Genomic DNA, 16,372 nt, shown 5'->3' on the forward strand with positions numbered 1-16,372 from the left:
CAAGCCGACGCTCTATCCATTGAGCCAAACCGGTCTTGGCAACACTACCCTCATTTTAAAAATGAGAAAATGCAGGCACAGAGAGGCTAAATAAACCTGCCCAGGGTCACACAGCTAATAAACAGTAGGGTCAGAATTTGTAGCAAGACCAATCTGGGTCCATTGCACCAAGCACATATATAATTTGGGGGATCCAAGGAGGAGCAGTATCCAATCCATTTGGCAGTGGTGGGAGGCCTCCTGGAGGAGCTGACTTCTGAGTGAAGTCAAAAGTATGAGGAGTTGGCCAGGTGAGAGGTGTCTGGGATGAGAATTAGGGGGATGAGAATGAGCATGATTATAAGCAATTCATGTGAGAGGTGTGCAGGGATTGGGAGGAGTCTGATGACTTCAGGCCTTGTTGAGGAGTTGGGATTTTATCCTGAGGGCAATGGGGAGCCATGGCAGGATTTTGAGTAGTAACATCATGACCACATGTGCTCTAGAAAGATCCCTCTGGTATCTGGGTGGAGTGGGACCTAGAATGTCATTGGCAAGACCAGTGAAGAGACGATGACAGCGGTCCCAGAAAGTGATGATGGTGGCTCACTAGGCTGGGGGCAACTGGGGTGGGGGATGGACAAGCTTGGAGAAAACACTTAAGAGGGTGAGCTACACCGTGGATGGGGTAGCTGACTGGTAGGTGAGGATAGTCCCTCACCTCCCCCTGGGTTTCTACCACTGTGACAGGTTCCCAGCCCTGAGTGGGTGACTTTGAAGAGGGGGTGAGGGGAAGGGGAAGACAATGAGTTCCGTTTCAGACATGCTGAGTTGGAGATGCCAGTGGGGATCCTGATGGACGTGTCCAGTAGTTGGCTTGTAGCTCTGAGACTCTTGAGAGGTGGCCCCCCAACATATCCATGGCCCCTTCCCGGGACTGGTGAATATGTAAAGGGGACTTTACAGATGTGATGAAAGTTAGGGATCACGATAGGGGGAAATTATCCTGAGTTATCTGGGTGGGCCCTACATGGTCCCAAGGATGCCAATGATGCTGGACTTGACAATGGAGGATGGGGCCATGAGGCAAGGGAGTGGGCGGCCTCAAGAAGCTTGAAAGGCAAGGAAACTGATTCTTCCTTGGAGCCTTTGGAAGGAACACAGCCCTGCCAACTCACTGACTAGCTCAGGGAGGCTAATTTTTGCCTTCTGTCCCACCTGCCCCACCCATGAGATAATAAATTTGTATTGTTTTCGGCCACTGAGTGTGGCTAACAGAAGCACTAGGAGACGAATCTGGTGCCCCATGGGAAGGTGTGGATGGCGTAGCCACAGAAGCAGGAGGAAGCCAGACAAGTGTCTCCATGGAGTATAGAAGGTTTAGGTGCAAGGGTGAGACCGACAGTTGGGATGAGGCTTAGGCCTCAGTGTGTTTGACTGCTCAGAACTGTGTGCTGTCTCATATGGCCGCCACTAGTCATCTATGCAATGGGGCCAGTGTGACTCAAGAAGTTGTAATTTTAGCCGAAACCGGTTTAGCTCAGTGGATAGAGCGTCAGCCTGCGGACTGAAGGGTCCCGGGTTCGATTCCAGTCAAGGGCATGTACCTTGGTTGCGGGCACATCCCCAGGAGGGGGTGTGCAAGAGGCAGCTGATCGATGATTCTCTTTCATCATCGATGTTTCTAACTCTCTATCCCTCTCTCTTCCTCTCTGTAAAAAAATCAATAAAATATATTTTAAAAAAAAGTTGTAATTTTATTTAATTTTAATTTGAATGAATATAGATGTGTGTGCCTAGTGGCTCCATATTGGATAGCATGGATCTGGCACGTTCCAGGCCTAGACTTTGTCTGGCTGCAGACTGAAAGAGGCAAAGAGGTTCTGACCTGTTTGGAATCCCCTCCGGATGGACGGCAGGGGATGAGGGGGCCAAGACCCTGCCTGCTGCTCAGAGCAGATCTCAGCGGCCTCAGGCCTTTGCCTGCCACACTCACCCCCCTTCTGTGACTCGATCTCCTTCTTGGCCTGCTCCAGGATGCTCTTGATGGCGTCGTCAGAACCTGTCTCTGGCGTGCGGATTCTTGGGGTGATACTGCCTGGGAGAGGCAAGGAGGCATTTGTCATGGGGACCTGCATGTTAGGGGTCAGGCCCTGGAGCTGGGCAAGGTGAATGGCTGGGCCCCTCCTCCCAGGGCCAGGGCAAGGGCCAGGAGAGCACAGGCCAGACCATGCGTGTGTGCAGCAGGACCATTGCTGAGCTAGTCTATGTGACACACTGTGGACATACAAGAGACTGTGGCTTGAAATAATAGCAGCAAAACAACAATGATCAACCACCACCACAGCTAACAGTTCTCAAGCAATTACTATGTGCTTTATACTCATTTAACCCCCTTGGAGGTGATAGATGGGGAAGCTGAGGCACAGGAAGCAAGTGAGCTGCCTGAGGCCACCCCATGGGTGAAGGGCAGAGCTGAGACTCAAACTCAGGTGTTTGTGAGGTCAGAGTTTGGGCCCTTCAGATGGATTAGCCTAAAAATTAAGTCTGGCAAAGTTATGGTCACCCAGGCCATTTAATGGATGGGTAAACTGAGGCTTCAAAGTGCTTGGGGGTAGCTGCCAGAACAGCCCTGAGTCCCAGCCTTTTCCCACCATTATGGAACTGTCCCATGAGGGCCAGATGGGGAGAGAGGGGCAGCCACAGGCCTCAGGAAGGAGGGAGAGAGATGCATTTCCTTATTTTACAGAGGAGGAAGTAAGGCACAGAAAGGCAAAGTCACTTGCTACAGGTCACACAGCTGGAGGCGGCTAAGCCTGGCTCTGAATCCAGAGCCCGCGTTCTCAGACCCCGCGGGGCCAGCACTCACCTCGCTGCCGCACCTGGATGGTCCTCAGAGCCAGCACGTTCTGCTCGTCCGACAGGAACTGCTTCATCTTAATGAAAGGCTCCTTGCCCTTCACGGTGAGCTTGCGCCAGGGCTTGGGCCGGGCCAGGATCTCACTGACCGAGCCCTGGGACAGTCCCAGCACGTAGTGGCCGAACACCCGCTGCCCGATGTTGTGCTTGAGCAGCTGCTCCTTCACTTGGAACGCAATCTCCGCCGTGTCCAGCTGCTCCTCCTCTGCTCCGGCACCTGCCCCAGGCGTGCTGCCCCCGCCACCGTCAGCCGGCTCCAGGCCCCCAGGGGGCTCAGGGCCCGGGGCGGGGGTGGCAGGGGCCGTGGGGGGCTTGGCGCTGTAGAAGGCCGGGGGAAACACCAGCAGGCTGCCCGCCTCTCCCTTGAAGGCAGCCGGGGGCATCATGTGCTTAGACAGCAGTGCGTCCCCTGCCAGTCTCTCCCCTGCAGCCAGGCTGGGGAAAGGAGACAGTGAGAAAGTTCGAGGGCCATCAGGGCCCAGGTTAGGGCCCAGCAGGGGCTGCCCGGGGCCTGGGGACAGGGGGTCTTCGGGCCCTGGTGGCGGCGGTGGCGGGAGCTGTGAAGGAGACGGGTAGGGCTGCTCCAGGCCCAGAGAGTCCTTGATGGAATCGTCCTCCGAAGGGTCCTCCTCTAGAGAGAGACAGACAGAGGAGAGAGGAGAGACAGACAGAGAGTAAGACAGGGAGAGAAATAATGAGAGACATACACAGAGAAAGAGACACAAGAGAGAGAGAAAAAAGAGGCAGAGAGAAATTACATGAAGAGAAATCATGCATATGAGAGACAGACAGACACAGAGGGAGACAGGCAGAGAGACAGAGTGAAAGACAGATGGAGAGGGAGAAAGAAGGAGACAAAGACAGAGAGAAACACACAGAGAGACAGAAATCCAGAGGCAGGGGGGAGAGGAAGCGGGAGAAGTGGGGAGGGGAAAGAAGAGGGAAGGAGAGAAGTGCTATAGGCTTCCAGTGCTGACGCTGCTGTTTCTGCCAGCAGCCCCTCCCTATTCTTAAATCCCCATCCTTCAAGGCCTGGTCCGATTGCCTGCTCTGGAGACCCCTCCGGCCTGCCATGAAGAACATTAACTGAGCAATGTCATAGGCCCAGCACCGCCCCCTGGGGTGGGGAGTTTGGATTAATCCCATCCCGCAGGAGTACCCACTTCCCCGGCACCCGCCCGACCTGTACCCGCCTCATTCATGAAGTAGGCCCCATCACTGCTCCCATTTTTTAGGTTAGGAAACGGAGTCACAGAGTTTTGGCTGGCGCCGCACAGCTAAAAGGTCCCGGAGTCGCTGTGTAGGGAGAAGGGGCAAGGGCTGAGCAGGTGATTTGGGAGAGAGCAATGTCTGCGATGTGAATGCCCTCCTTGTCCGGTGACCTCATCCTATTGCTCATGAAGGCTTGGGTCTGCGAGGAGCCTTTGGTGACCTTAGGAGGCCTGAGTGAGCTGTTTGTCCTTGAGTGTGTGTGTGTGTGTGTGAATGTGTGTGGACACCCTGTGGGACAGCTGCCAACTGGCTACGACATGGATGGTGCCCAGCTCAGTGCCAGGCACACAGTAGATGTCAATCACTGTGCACTCCTTTTCTCCATCACTCTCCTGCCTCAGCGGAAGGCAGTGGGCATGGAGGAGGCCAGGGACCCATCACAGCCCCAACCGGAGAACACCCCTCCCTTACCAGGGCTGGCCAAGAGAGCCGGCTTTTCCAGCAGGAACTTCTGTGCAGGGAAGAAGGCCTCCTTGGCCATGAGCAGCGGGTCCTCGGGCTTGGCCAGGCTCTGAGGAGAGAAGAGGCCAGGCTGGAAGGCTGTGGTTGGTGGAAGGCTCTCAGGGGCAGCCTGTCCCTTGGCAAGAGTGGCAGGGACACTCACCTGGGGGAGGCTGCAGGAGCTGGAGGCCAGCTTCATGGCTTTCAGGATGCTGCCAGAGAAAGTGGAGAGTGTGAAGCAGCCATGCTCCCTGGTTGGGGAGAGGCCTGGGAGAGGCACTCCCACGGGCTTTCTCTTCGTGACTGAGAACCACTGCCCTCACCCCCAGACCCGCACAAGGCTGGACTCACGGTAACAAGGCTTTGAGTAGGGGGCTTGTGAACTGGTTCCCATGTTACCAGGGGGGTGCAGTGCTAACCGACTCCACACTGGCCCACTCGAGCTTATCTGATCAATGAATCATCCCCGTCTCCTCCAGGCACACCACCGACAACTCGGCTGCCTGCACGTTCTCCGACAGGCAGCTCTTAATGGTAAAGGACACCCAAAGTACCCGTGGAGAGGAGACAAGGTCATCACAAAGCGGAGTGTGGCAGGAGGGAGAAAGGTGATGGATTCTGCCAAGGGCCCTGGCCATCTGCTCGGGTGGCCCCAGCCAGGGAAGGGGGCTGGGGTCTGTTGAGCCCCACTGCACAGTACCTCAGCTCTGTTTTAATTTCTTCATAGTCAGACTGCGCCTGGAGCTTCTCTTCCAGCTTCTAGAGGAGCAAACAGAGACGATGAGGCTGGGCTGTCCTTCTGTCCCACCCATCTCCCATCGGCCCACCCGTTCCCCAAAGACCTACCTCGATGGCCTCGGACTTGGCCGTGAGCTGCCGTTCCAGGTCGGCAATCTGGTTGGCGGAGGCTTCCTCCAGCTCCTGCAGAGAGTTCTGGAGATGCTGCACATCCTTTAGCAGCCGCAGGATCTCCCGATCCTTGGAGGCCAGGGCAGCTTCGAGCCGCGGGCCTGAGCACAGCGTGAAGCTCACCTTATCCTGAGGACAAAGGGGGGGTTTTGAGGGCTAAAGGGCTGGCCTCCCCACCTGAGTCCCAAACAAAACAGGAGATCCACCTGTCTTAGTGCTGAGCCCCGCAGAGCAGTCAGCTTGTTTGACAGGCCCATGGCTTTTCTCTTTCCGCCTCTGAGCCCTGTCCAGGCTGGACTTACCAGCCTGGGTGCCTTTCCCTAGATTCTTGAAACTAAACAGGTGGGAGGGGAAGCGAGCAGGAAGGATTTTCTGGAGGAAGATGTGTCTAAACCGTGATGAAGTTCAAGAACATGTTAGAGATTTAGAAGATTGCTTGGCAGCATCCACTGAAAGGGAACATATGTGCTTCCACTCATTGGTTATATATGCAGGAGGCCCTTCTGCACCAAGACCTGGACATCAGGACAAATCTTCACAGCAGCCTCTTTGTAATAGCCCCAACCTAGAAACCCTCCAACTGTCTACCAACAAGAGAGTGTGGATAGACGATGGTATACTTCCACAATGGGATAATAGACAGGAATGAAAAATAATAATCTACAACTACTCCAACACAACAAGGATGACTCTTCCAAATATAATATGGAGTGAAGAAACCAGACACAAATATGTATGTGCTATTCAATTAAGATCGGATATAAACACAGATCCTGGGGGGTTGGGAATGTTCTACTTGATCTAGATGCTGGTTATGAGGTGTGTTCATTCTGAAAAATTCAATGTGCTGTACACTTATGATATGCACGTTTTCCCTTATGTATATTACTAGAGGCCCGATGCACGAAATTCAGGCACTGGGGGGTTGGGGAGAATAGTTCCCTCAGCCTGGCCTGTCCCCTCTTGCAGTCTGGGACTCGTTGGGGGATGTCTGCCTGCTGGCTTAGGCCTGATGCCTCTGGGGGATCAGGCCTAAGCCAGCAGGCAGACATCCCCCTTGCAGTCCAGGGCTCTTGCAGTCCAGGACCCCTTGCTCCTTACCGCCTGCCTGCAGCGGAGGTGGCAGGAGAAACTCCTGCTACTGCTGCTACCCTTGCCAGCCATGAGCCCAGCTTCTGGATGAGTGGTGCTCCCCCTGTGGGAGTGCACTGACCACCAGGGGGCAGTTCCTGTGTTGAGTGTCTGCCTCCTGGTGGTCAATGTGCATCATAGCAACCGGGTGTTCCACTGTTTGGTTGATTTGCATATTAGGGTTTTATTATTAGGATACTTCACTAAAACATGTTAAAACCATGACATAGCAAAAATAAAAATCATGACTCAGTAGAGTCAATACCATGATTCAGCAAAAATAATAAGCATGGATCAGCAAAAATTAAAATCATGACCCAGCAAATACCTGCTAGCATGACTCAGTAAAAAATCTAGTACCATGACTCAGCAAAAAAAAAAAAATCACTAGCATGGTTTAGCAAACATTTGACAGTATGACTCAGCAAAAATCTCTAGTACAACTCCACAAATACTGCCAGCATGACTTGTCAACAATCCGCTAGCATGACATCAAAAAAAAAAAAAAAAAAAGAACATGTAAAAATAGCATAACTCAGCCAAAATAGCTATTATGACTCAGCAAAAAGTCAATAGGGTCAGGATCAGGGGTGAGAGCTAGGGTTAGGAACTGGGATTAGAGTTAAGGATTAGGGTTGGGATGAGGGTCAGTGTTAGCGTATCAGGGTTAGAATATCAGGGTTAGAATGCCAGGGTCAGGATCAGGACCAGGGTCAGGGTGAGGAAGTGTGATGTTAGGGTGTTCCCAGCAGAGGAACAGCATAAACAAAGATTTGGGTTTCTAAAATAGGTGCAGGATGTCTCCATTCCAGGTAGTGAGAGACCCATTGGTTAGACCTGAGACCTTGTATCCACAGGTCACATTAGGGGTGGTTCCTTCCTTTTCCTAATTTACCACCAGCCTCAAACCCCACTGCTTCTCTAGGTCTTAGGAAACGGTCCCTTTGTCCTAGATGAAGACAAAGAGGTGGCTGTTTGAGGGAAACTGAAGTCAGGCTGATTCTGAGTTCAGTTACAAATGAATCTAAGAGGCTTTACAAAAACAAATCAAATCAAAACAAAAACCCATCACTGCCAACCCTGGGTATTCTTCCATGGAGATAAGTGACAATTAAAACAGGAAGCGGATGCCATTAACACATTAAATTAATTAGCATCGAGTGCCACTGTTGTGCTCAGAAAAGCTCGCCCCCAAACTAGCCAAGATCCTGGTGGCTGATTAGCACAGGCATTTGCTGGGTTCCACGGGGGTTAATTAAGATCCATCAGCAGATTCTCTCTTAGGCATCCTCCTGAGCTCTTGCTCTCTTAGTCTCTGCCGTGTTCACTCTGTTTCGTGCAGACATCCAGGCACAGTGACACACACACCACCTCCTGGGACATAGACATAGGTGGACATATCGATAGTCACAACACACACTGACATACACACCTGCCCGAATACTCATGCTGACACACACAGAGAAATACACAGGTGTCAAGGAGACACACTCGTGGACATCACCAGACACACACAGACATATATGTGCTCAAAAATACCATTGCTGTTGTGGTAAAGAAAACCCACACACACCAAAACCATATTAATAATAATAGCCATAGTAGCATTAAATATTTACTGAGCATAGATTGAGCCAAGCCCCATTTTAGGTATTTTACATGTAATCCTTTTAACAGTCTTATCATCTTACTTATACAGATGAGGAAACTGAGGCACAGTTAGAGTAAAGATGCAGTCATTTTTCAAAGGTCACAAACAGACGCACATCCCAATATTCAAACAGAAACAGACAAAGACACAGGCCTGTGCATCAGGGTGGCAGGTGAAGTTAAAATTATGCCGGTCACTTCAGGTTCAAGGGTGGAGACAATAAATCACCCTGGGGTAGGCCTATTATGTAAGGAATCGTGAATCTAATGCCTTGTCTGCAGAGATCTGAAAGTAGGTGGGCCAATTTACATAAGGAACTCAAGGCTTTCTGAGAGAAGAGAGATGGAGACTCCTAATATATGACACAGGATAGGGTGGGGTGGTTCTGACTAAAATCCTTTGGCAGGAAATGATCCTGGGATCCAAAGGGACGCCAACCAGGGGAAAAGAGAAAGATGCACTAGCCAACCAGGCTTAATTCAGAGACCTCATGCCCTAGCCGGTTTGGCTCAGTGGATACAGCATCGGTCTGCAGACTGAAGGGTCCCGGGTTCGATTTGGGTCAAGGGCATACGCCCGGGTTGTGGTCTCAGCCCTCAGTGAGGGGTGTGTGAGAGGCAGCCAATCAATGATTCTCATCATTGATGTTTCTATCTCTCCTCTCCTTTCCTCTCTGAAATAAATAAAAATATATTTAAAAAGAATACAGAGATCTCAGGGTTAATGACAGAAAATTAGCTCTTTGTAGCGTGTGGCATTGGAATCACCGCTGGCATGTTTTGGGCGAGAATGGTTAAATATGAGCATTAACCTCAGATTTTGGTATATATTTTTGTTTGGGTCTGGAAGGATATGAAGAACCAGCAGGATGTAGTCCCAAGCATTCACCAAGCAGTGTGAGACCAGCGGTCAACAGTGACACCTGGTGACATCCACCAAGACTGCACTGCTGCTCCACTGACCATACCTTCCCACCCCCTTGCCCTCTTGTGGGGCAGATATTTGGCAATAGGAATGATCCTCTCTGGTCTGAGTAAGTTTCTGGCATTTTTGGACAATTGGGTGTGAGGTGACCTTTAAAAGAAGATACTGAATTTCCAGTTAATCAGGATATATGGAAGCTTGAGCTTGAAAAGTTAGAAGAGCTGGGGTTGTATTTTTACCCTTAACTGTTGAAGCAAGTCGTAGTTATTGTTTAACTACACAGTGACCTTGGCAATTAAGATGCTACTCCCGCTCTAAGCATCAGAAACCCACACATCCGTGTGCACAATTTCGCACAGATGCACACTAACAACCCATATATTCATAACCACAAACATAGCCTTTCCCAGCGTTCCCTCTGGCTCTCCCCCATCCTTACCCCACCGGGGTTCTGGGGGGAGCAGCAGGCCAGGCGGATGGAGCTGTTGACGGAGGCGAGTTGTTCCCGGAGACTTTCCACCTCCCGCTGGGCTGCCTCAGCTCTCTGGGGAGGAGAATGGGACAGATGTGGTTAAGAAGTGAATGTGGCCACAATGGATGTCACCCTGGCCCTCCACCTTCTCCCTCCACCACCACAGGCAGGGCTGAGGGCTGAGGGCCTAGGGGCCCGACTTTTTGGGTCTTGAACCCTTGACTTGGCTTTTGGTTCCCCCAGGGTTCTTGAGATTCCAAGAGGGGTCAGAACAATCCCAATCCACAAGGGCAGGCAGGAGATGCCGTCTTGCTGGGATGGGCAGCTTTTTACACACTTCCAGGCCACGCTGTATCCCAAGTAAACTTCAGGCCTGTCTGGTCAGAAGGTGAGTTTGTTTCCAGCTCCCCTGCCACCTGGTGAGGAATCCTGGATGGGGCATCTGCTGAGGCGGCTTCCCAGCCCACAAGCTATTGAAGGCCCCTGGGTAAGGCACTTCCCCTCCCTGGGTCTCAGCTTTCCTTTTGTGAAATGGGGAAAACGAAACACATCTACTGCAGAGACATACTGAAATAGTTCTAAATCAGAAAGAGGCGGTTTACTGAATTGGGTCTATGGGGCATCTTTTTAAAAAAAAAAATATATTTTATTGATTTTTTTTACAGTGAGGAAGGGAGAGGGATAGAGAGTTAGAAACATCGGTGAGAGAGAAACATCCATCAGCTGCCTCTTGCACGCTCCCTACTGGGGATGTGCCCGCAACCAAGGTACATGCCCTTGACCGGAATTGAACCTGGGGCCTTTCAGTCCGCAGGCTGATGCTCTATCCACTGAGCCAAACTGGCTAGGGCTATGGGGTATCTTAACTCTTCAAACATTTCTGAGAATAAAAGCCTGGGAGGAAGCATCTAAATGTTAACAACATAGCCTTGTGGCTTTGGAGAGAAAGCTGTACATTGTCACTTCCTGGGTGTGTGTGACCTTGGGTAAAAGATTTCACCTCCCCAGTTTCAGTTTGGGGATTATAAAAGCAACTCCTTCTAGAGTTGTTTTTTATTAATAATTTGGTAAAACACAACTCATTAGGCATTTTAGCTTGGCGCCTGACACATGTGTGTCAATAACTGGTTAACTTTATTAACATCAACAGGGTATGTGGGATCTTGAGCTATTACTTGAAAAATCACAACAGCTGCAACTTTATTTTTACCCTCAGCTGGTGACACAGGGCATAGTGATTATGTTTAACTTACACACTGACCTTGACAATCAGGATGCTATGCCCATTATGTACATACAGAGACCCACACACCTCCATTGGCATATTCTGTTTGATTATTTATTTAAATATATATTTATTGATTTCAGAGAGGAAGGAGTGGGAAAGATTGAAACATCAATGATGAGAGAGAAATTCATGGATCAGCTGCCTCCTGCATGCCCCCTATTGGGGATCGAGCCAGCAACCCTTCCATGTGCCCTTGATCAGAATCGAACCCAGGACCCTTCAGTCTGCAGGCCAATGCTCTATCCACTGAACCCAATCAGCTAGGGCACAATTCTGTTTATTTTTTAATGGATTTGTTTATTTATTATATCCTGCCTTATTCCAGAAAAGCTTCAAGTCAGTTAGGTTTGGGTGTGTGGGGTTGTAGAGAAAATATTCTTATTTCTATAGTTAGGGCTTTCTGAGCAACTCTGACTAAAGCTTGGGATCTGGGCTAAACGACAGGCCTTGGAAGAGAATTTATGACAGATGAGCTGGTGAGAATGCCAGATATTTACCTCCCTGAGGGCCTGTGTTTACATTTCGAGGGGGATGAGCCCCAGACTGTGGAGACATCCCCTGGGCTAGAAAGCTTGGGTTTAACACTAACCAGTCTCATCTGCCTCCGGAGAGAAGCATTTGCATTCCACATGCTAAACCCCGGACCCCTGCCCTTCTGTTCACCGTGACACTCAGGACATAATTTATCTTCCTCCCTCAGAACTACCCAGATTCCAATTTGGTGGGGGGGACCTAGAGGGACTAACGTACAGTTTGTACTGTAAACTCTGGTGCATTTAGGGTGCCGGCTGGTTTTTGCCCCATCACCTCACATAAGAATGGGGGCAAACTGGCATGGTTATTGCTATGTCAGTAACAGCACTGATCTGCTCTGCTCTGGAATCTGCTTGTTCACATTCAGGATATTAAAAACCTAATACGATGACATTTATTTCCTTCTCCATACTTTCTATAATGAGCAGGTTTTAGTTTATACTCAGAAAAAATAAACATGAAAAATCCTTTCTATTTAAACTAAGATCCCTTTTCTTTAGCCTAGTTGACTGGCGAAGATCTTTGAGTCTGATGACAGGCAGTACTGGTGAGGCGGGGACACAGGCCCACTCCTACCTTGCGGGATGGAGCGTAATTGGTCCAACCCCGTGGAGGGCAGTTTGGCCACATCTGCCAAGTTATAAGTGCACCGATCCTTCCCCCAGCAACCCCACTTCTGGGAATTTACCGACAGAGTGCTGGAGGAGACCCCAGGTGGGGAGAGAGGAAGAGAAGCAGACCCAGGCTTGTGCTCCATCACCAAAAGGCTCCTCACTCAGGCTTGGCTGGGAGAGACCCATGTCCCAACTCGGCCTGGAGATGGGCACTGGCGGACTGGGATCACTGGCCAATGCTTTGCCTCCCTCCTTCTGCTATGCAGACACCTAGAGAGGCCTCCTGCCGGCTGTGCAGGCTGCCTCCCAGCTTGTGCCCAGGCCGTTCCCTGTCCTGGAATGCCATCCTTTTGCAGTCTGGACTGATTTATCGGGACTCAGCTCCATGGTCCTTCCTCCAGGAGATCTTCCCTGACTCCTGAAATCTGGGTCAAATGCCCTTCTCTGACTGCTGCTGCCTGGACCGTCCTACTTCTGAGTATTCTGTCTGCACCCTCGCTCTCCCTCCTCCAGCAGCTCAGACATCTCCCAGCCTCAGCACTCTGTATGGCACATAGATCAACAAATACAAATTGAGCACAGCCCTTCCTCCCAGCCTGGCCCGAGACCCCCACCACGTGCAAAACGAGCCGCCCCACCCAGCACAGGTTTCCTCACCTGATTAGCTTTCTCCAGGTTGGTCATGATCAGGCTGACTTCATCTGCCCTGAGACAGAAAGATGAGGCCCTGAGGAAGGGACTCTGGCCACTACCAGGCCCCCTACCCATACTGATACCCCCCCGTCCCCTGCCTGAACCCAAGGGTCTCAACACTGAGGGCCAAGGGGGCTGCCTTCCACTCTTCTTACTGGAGAAACCAGGCTGGGTGGAAAAGAGCCCAGGCTTCGGGGAAATGAAAATGGGCCTCAGGACTCCAGCCTGGCCTCTCATCTCCCCCAGGGCCCACTCTCTGAAGCTGTTGCAGAGCTACACCTCCCAGCTTTGCTCCTACTGTGCCTTCTGCCGGGAATGCCTTCCTCAAGAGATCCAGGTCCAAAGTGTCATCCTAGGTGCCCTCTCTGCTCCCCCATAGTGCCATTTATTTACTTTGCTGCCCTCCTCCCTTCAGCACCTAGGGGGTCTGAACAGGCCTCTTTCCCCTTGGCTGCCCCTCTGCCTGGTGTGGGGTGGGGGCCAAGGGAGGATTGTGGGGAGCACTTGGTGACTATAAGCCACACATGTGCTCCATCCATGTTCGGTTCCCTCTTCTGCACAAGCTCTTCCGATTGCTCAGAGCACACTCTCCAGCGTTCTTCACGTGACCACCTCCTGCTCATACTTCAGGTCTCACACTGAAAGTCACCTCCTCAGGGAACCCACCTCTCCCTGCTGTTCCCTCTTGCTGTTCCTGTTCTTCCCTTCACAGCATTTACCATGTGCCCAGAACAGTATTGGGCATACAGGAAATGCTCAGGGGTGTATGTGAATGATGAATTTATCACTGTACATCAGTCCGTGTCAGCCAGGGCTATGTTCCAATGTTTCCTCCAGGGACTCAGCATAGTACCGGGGAAATAGTAAGCACTAAATAAGTGTTTGTGGAGTAAACAATGTCTTCAATCCTGAAGAAACATTGAGTACAGAGTAATTTAAGTGACTGACACTTGGCCCTGAGGGTTGGACTGTGGTTGGGGAGTGGGACAGCCCCAGGAGGCTGGGGAAAGGCGCAGTCCCTGCCCAGTAGACCCAGAATGCAATGTATGGTCTGCTGTACACAAACAGCACAGCAACGACCAGGGAATATAGCTGTGTGCCTCGGTGGGGAGCAGGGGTGTTTAATAAAATGGGTGCCTCCTACAGAATCAGAAAGAGAAGGCATGTCTGGGAGGGTCAGAGGGGGGAGGCATACCTCACAAGGTGTTCACTTACTTGGACGCCGCCTCCTCATCGTATTTCCGCCTCAGCTCCAGCAGCTCTGTCTGCGTGGCCTTCAACGCTGGGAAAAAGTAAAGAGCCAGGTGAGGCTGCCCGCCCCCAGGGAGGTGGAACCCACTCCTGCAGGGCCTGGAAGGCAGAATGAGGTCTAGGGCAGTGAGGAAAGACCTTTCTTGTGGTTAGAACTGGTGACAGGTTCTGGAGGGGCTTCAAGCTGGTGAGAGGCATGTGGAGTGGCTGGCTGGGAGGGAGGCTGTCTGTCCCATGGCCTAGGGCAGGTGTCGGCAACCTGTGGCTCCGGAGCCGCATGCGGCTCTTTTTGTTAAGTGAAAAAATCCTTTTTCTGCACGATCCGGTATATAGCATTAAGGTAAGAAACAATATATGCAGTGTTATATTTGTTTTAAATGTCGCAATGGTTTTGCGGCTCCCAGGTTTTTTTTTTTCCTTCGAAAACAGGTCCAAGTGGCTTTTTATGTCTTAAAGGTTGCCGACCCCTGGTTAGGGTATGAGCCTTCTAGTACCCATAGGTCATCAGGGTAGGATGATCTACCCATTGCTCATCCACTCTGAGATCCAGACCTGGCAAGTAAGAGGGACAGGGAGGAGTAACAAAGTCAACAGATATAAGTATCTGATAATAAATGAGGGATTTCTCATCAAATTCCAGATTTCTGATTTTTCCAGGAAAATTGAAGGGATGGGCCACTCTAGGCCACAAGGCAGTGCCTGGCTGGTGCTCTTTAGATAAGGCTGGGCTCTCCAGTTTGCCCCAGATCGCACCCCACCCTACTGTCTTCTCTAACCTGACCGACTGGCTTAGTGTGTGCTAGAACATGGAAGACCTTACATTTGCCACCCCTCTTTTAATTCTAGCTCAAACCTTCTCTCCACAATAGTATGGTCTCCAGGGATGGGGGGCTCAGTCCCCCACTGGGTAATATAAATTTCTCTCCTTCCCCTTCCCAAACTCCCTTCTTACCCTCTTGATTCTAAAACACCTGGGCCTTTGTTCATAGTGTCAGCGCCTCCCTTCCTCCTTGTGGTCTGATAGGGCCAGGGTGCTGTGTGAGGGCCAGGGCCATGTGCCACATACATACCTGAATGTAGGACCTTGATCTTTTCCTCTGCCTCCCCCAGTCTGGCTGCCAAAGTGATTTGTACTTCTTGAAGGCCCCTGTGGAGAGACCGGGGCTGCTCATACCAGCTCTGCTCAATGAATGGCCTTGCCTGAGCCCCACCCCACTTTCCTATCCCCTTGCCCATTCCCTGTACTCTCCACCTCTGTCTTAAATACAAGTCCTTAAACTTGACATTTAGGCATTTAGCTGCCCCACTGTTTTGCTGATATGTGGCCTCCATAATGGTTGGGCCAGTTAAGTTTCTGGCAGCATTTTTTGGGGGAGGGGCTTATGGCAGCCAGCAACTTCTCTCTGGACCTCAATTTCCTGTCTATAAAGTGGGGTTTCTGACGGGGTCTGCTTCAGTGGGCATGGTGAGCCTGCTTAGTGTGCTCCTCAGTACCCTGAGCACTACTACTGCCCCGGAGGCGTTGTCCCCTCCCTTTGGCAGGATTTGGGATGTCCATCCAGCCTATGGGGCCCAGTCCGGATGTAATGCAAGTACTGCAGCAGAGAGAGGTCCTTCCTGGACTAGTGAAGGGTTTAGGCAAAACCTGGCCTTACGGCATCAGAGTCAGAGATTCTAGGGAAGGATCTCTCATCCTGCCTCCTCCCCTCCTTCACTCTGCTCAGCCACATTCACCTCCTTGCTGTTCCAGGACACCAGCCTTAGACTCTGCACCGGCTGTTCCCTCTGCTCTGACACCCTTCCCCTATATACCTGCAGGGCTCTCTTCCTTCCTCCTTAGGACTTTGCTCACCTTCTCAGTGAGGCCTCCCCCAACATTCTATTTAAAACTTCAGCCCTCCATCTCATCCTCTTCCTCACCTGCTTTGTTTTTCCTCAAACCCTCATCATCATCTAACACATCGCTTGTTTTATTTATCTTACTCATTTGTGTCTTCCTCACTAGGAAGTAAACTCTAGGAGGACAGAGAGTTTTGCACCTTTTATTCACTGCGGTGTCTCTAAAACAGTGACAGCACACAGTCGGTGGCTCTCTAACTATTCCTGCTGCACCACTGTGACATACACTCCTCTGTGTGAGTGCCAGGCTAATCGGAATGTGCAGGAGTCATCTCGTTTCATTCCCACGGCAGACTAGGAGTTGACATCACGTGTGATGGTTATATTAAGTGTCCACATGGTTAAGCTATAGTACTCATTTATCCCATCAGACATTAATTTAGGTGCTTCTGTGA

The 16,372-nt window shown here is 51.0% G+C and overlaps 1 protein-coding gene across 9 annotated transcripts in view; it reads right to left on the reverse strand.

Moving 5' to 3' along the window:
* CUX2 (cut like homeobox 2) overlaps positions 1–16,372 on the reverse strand; it is a 188,746-nt gene that overhangs the window by 13,575 nt on the left and 158,799 nt on the right. For 7 of the 9 annotated variants that reach the window (XM_084867979.1, XM_084867978.1, XM_084867981.1 and 4 more), the window contains 10 exons: positions 15,149–15,225; positions 14,043–14,109; positions 12,792–12,840; positions 9,666–9,770; positions 5,458–5,649; positions 5,312–5,370; positions 4,775–4,823; positions 4,582–4,702; positions 2,849–3,529; positions 1,976–2,077 (listed from right to left, as the gene is read on the reverse strand). In XM_084867979.1, the coding sequence (XP_084724105.1) occupies positions 1,976–2,077; positions 2,849–3,529; positions 4,582–4,702; positions 4,775–4,823; positions 5,312–5,370; positions 5,458–5,649; positions 9,666–9,770; positions 12,792–12,840; positions 14,043–14,109; positions 15,149–15,225 (1,502 nt within the window). The remainder of the gene's footprint in view (positions 1–1,975; positions 2,078–2,848; positions 3,530–4,581; positions 4,703–4,774; positions 4,824–5,311; positions 5,371–5,457; positions 5,650–9,665; positions 9,771–12,791; positions 12,841–14,042; positions 14,110–15,148; positions 15,226–16,372) is intronic. The other 2 variants (XM_084867980.1, XM_084867977.1) reach the window with 1 other exon arrangement.

Source organism: Pipistrellus hanaki (assembly GCF_964339955.1).
Source record: "Pipistrellus hanaki genome assembly, chromosome: 19".
In the NCBI taxonomy this organism is placed as follows: Eukaryota; Metazoa; Chordata; class Mammalia; order Chiroptera; family Vespertilionidae; genus Pipistrellus; species Pipistrellus hanaki.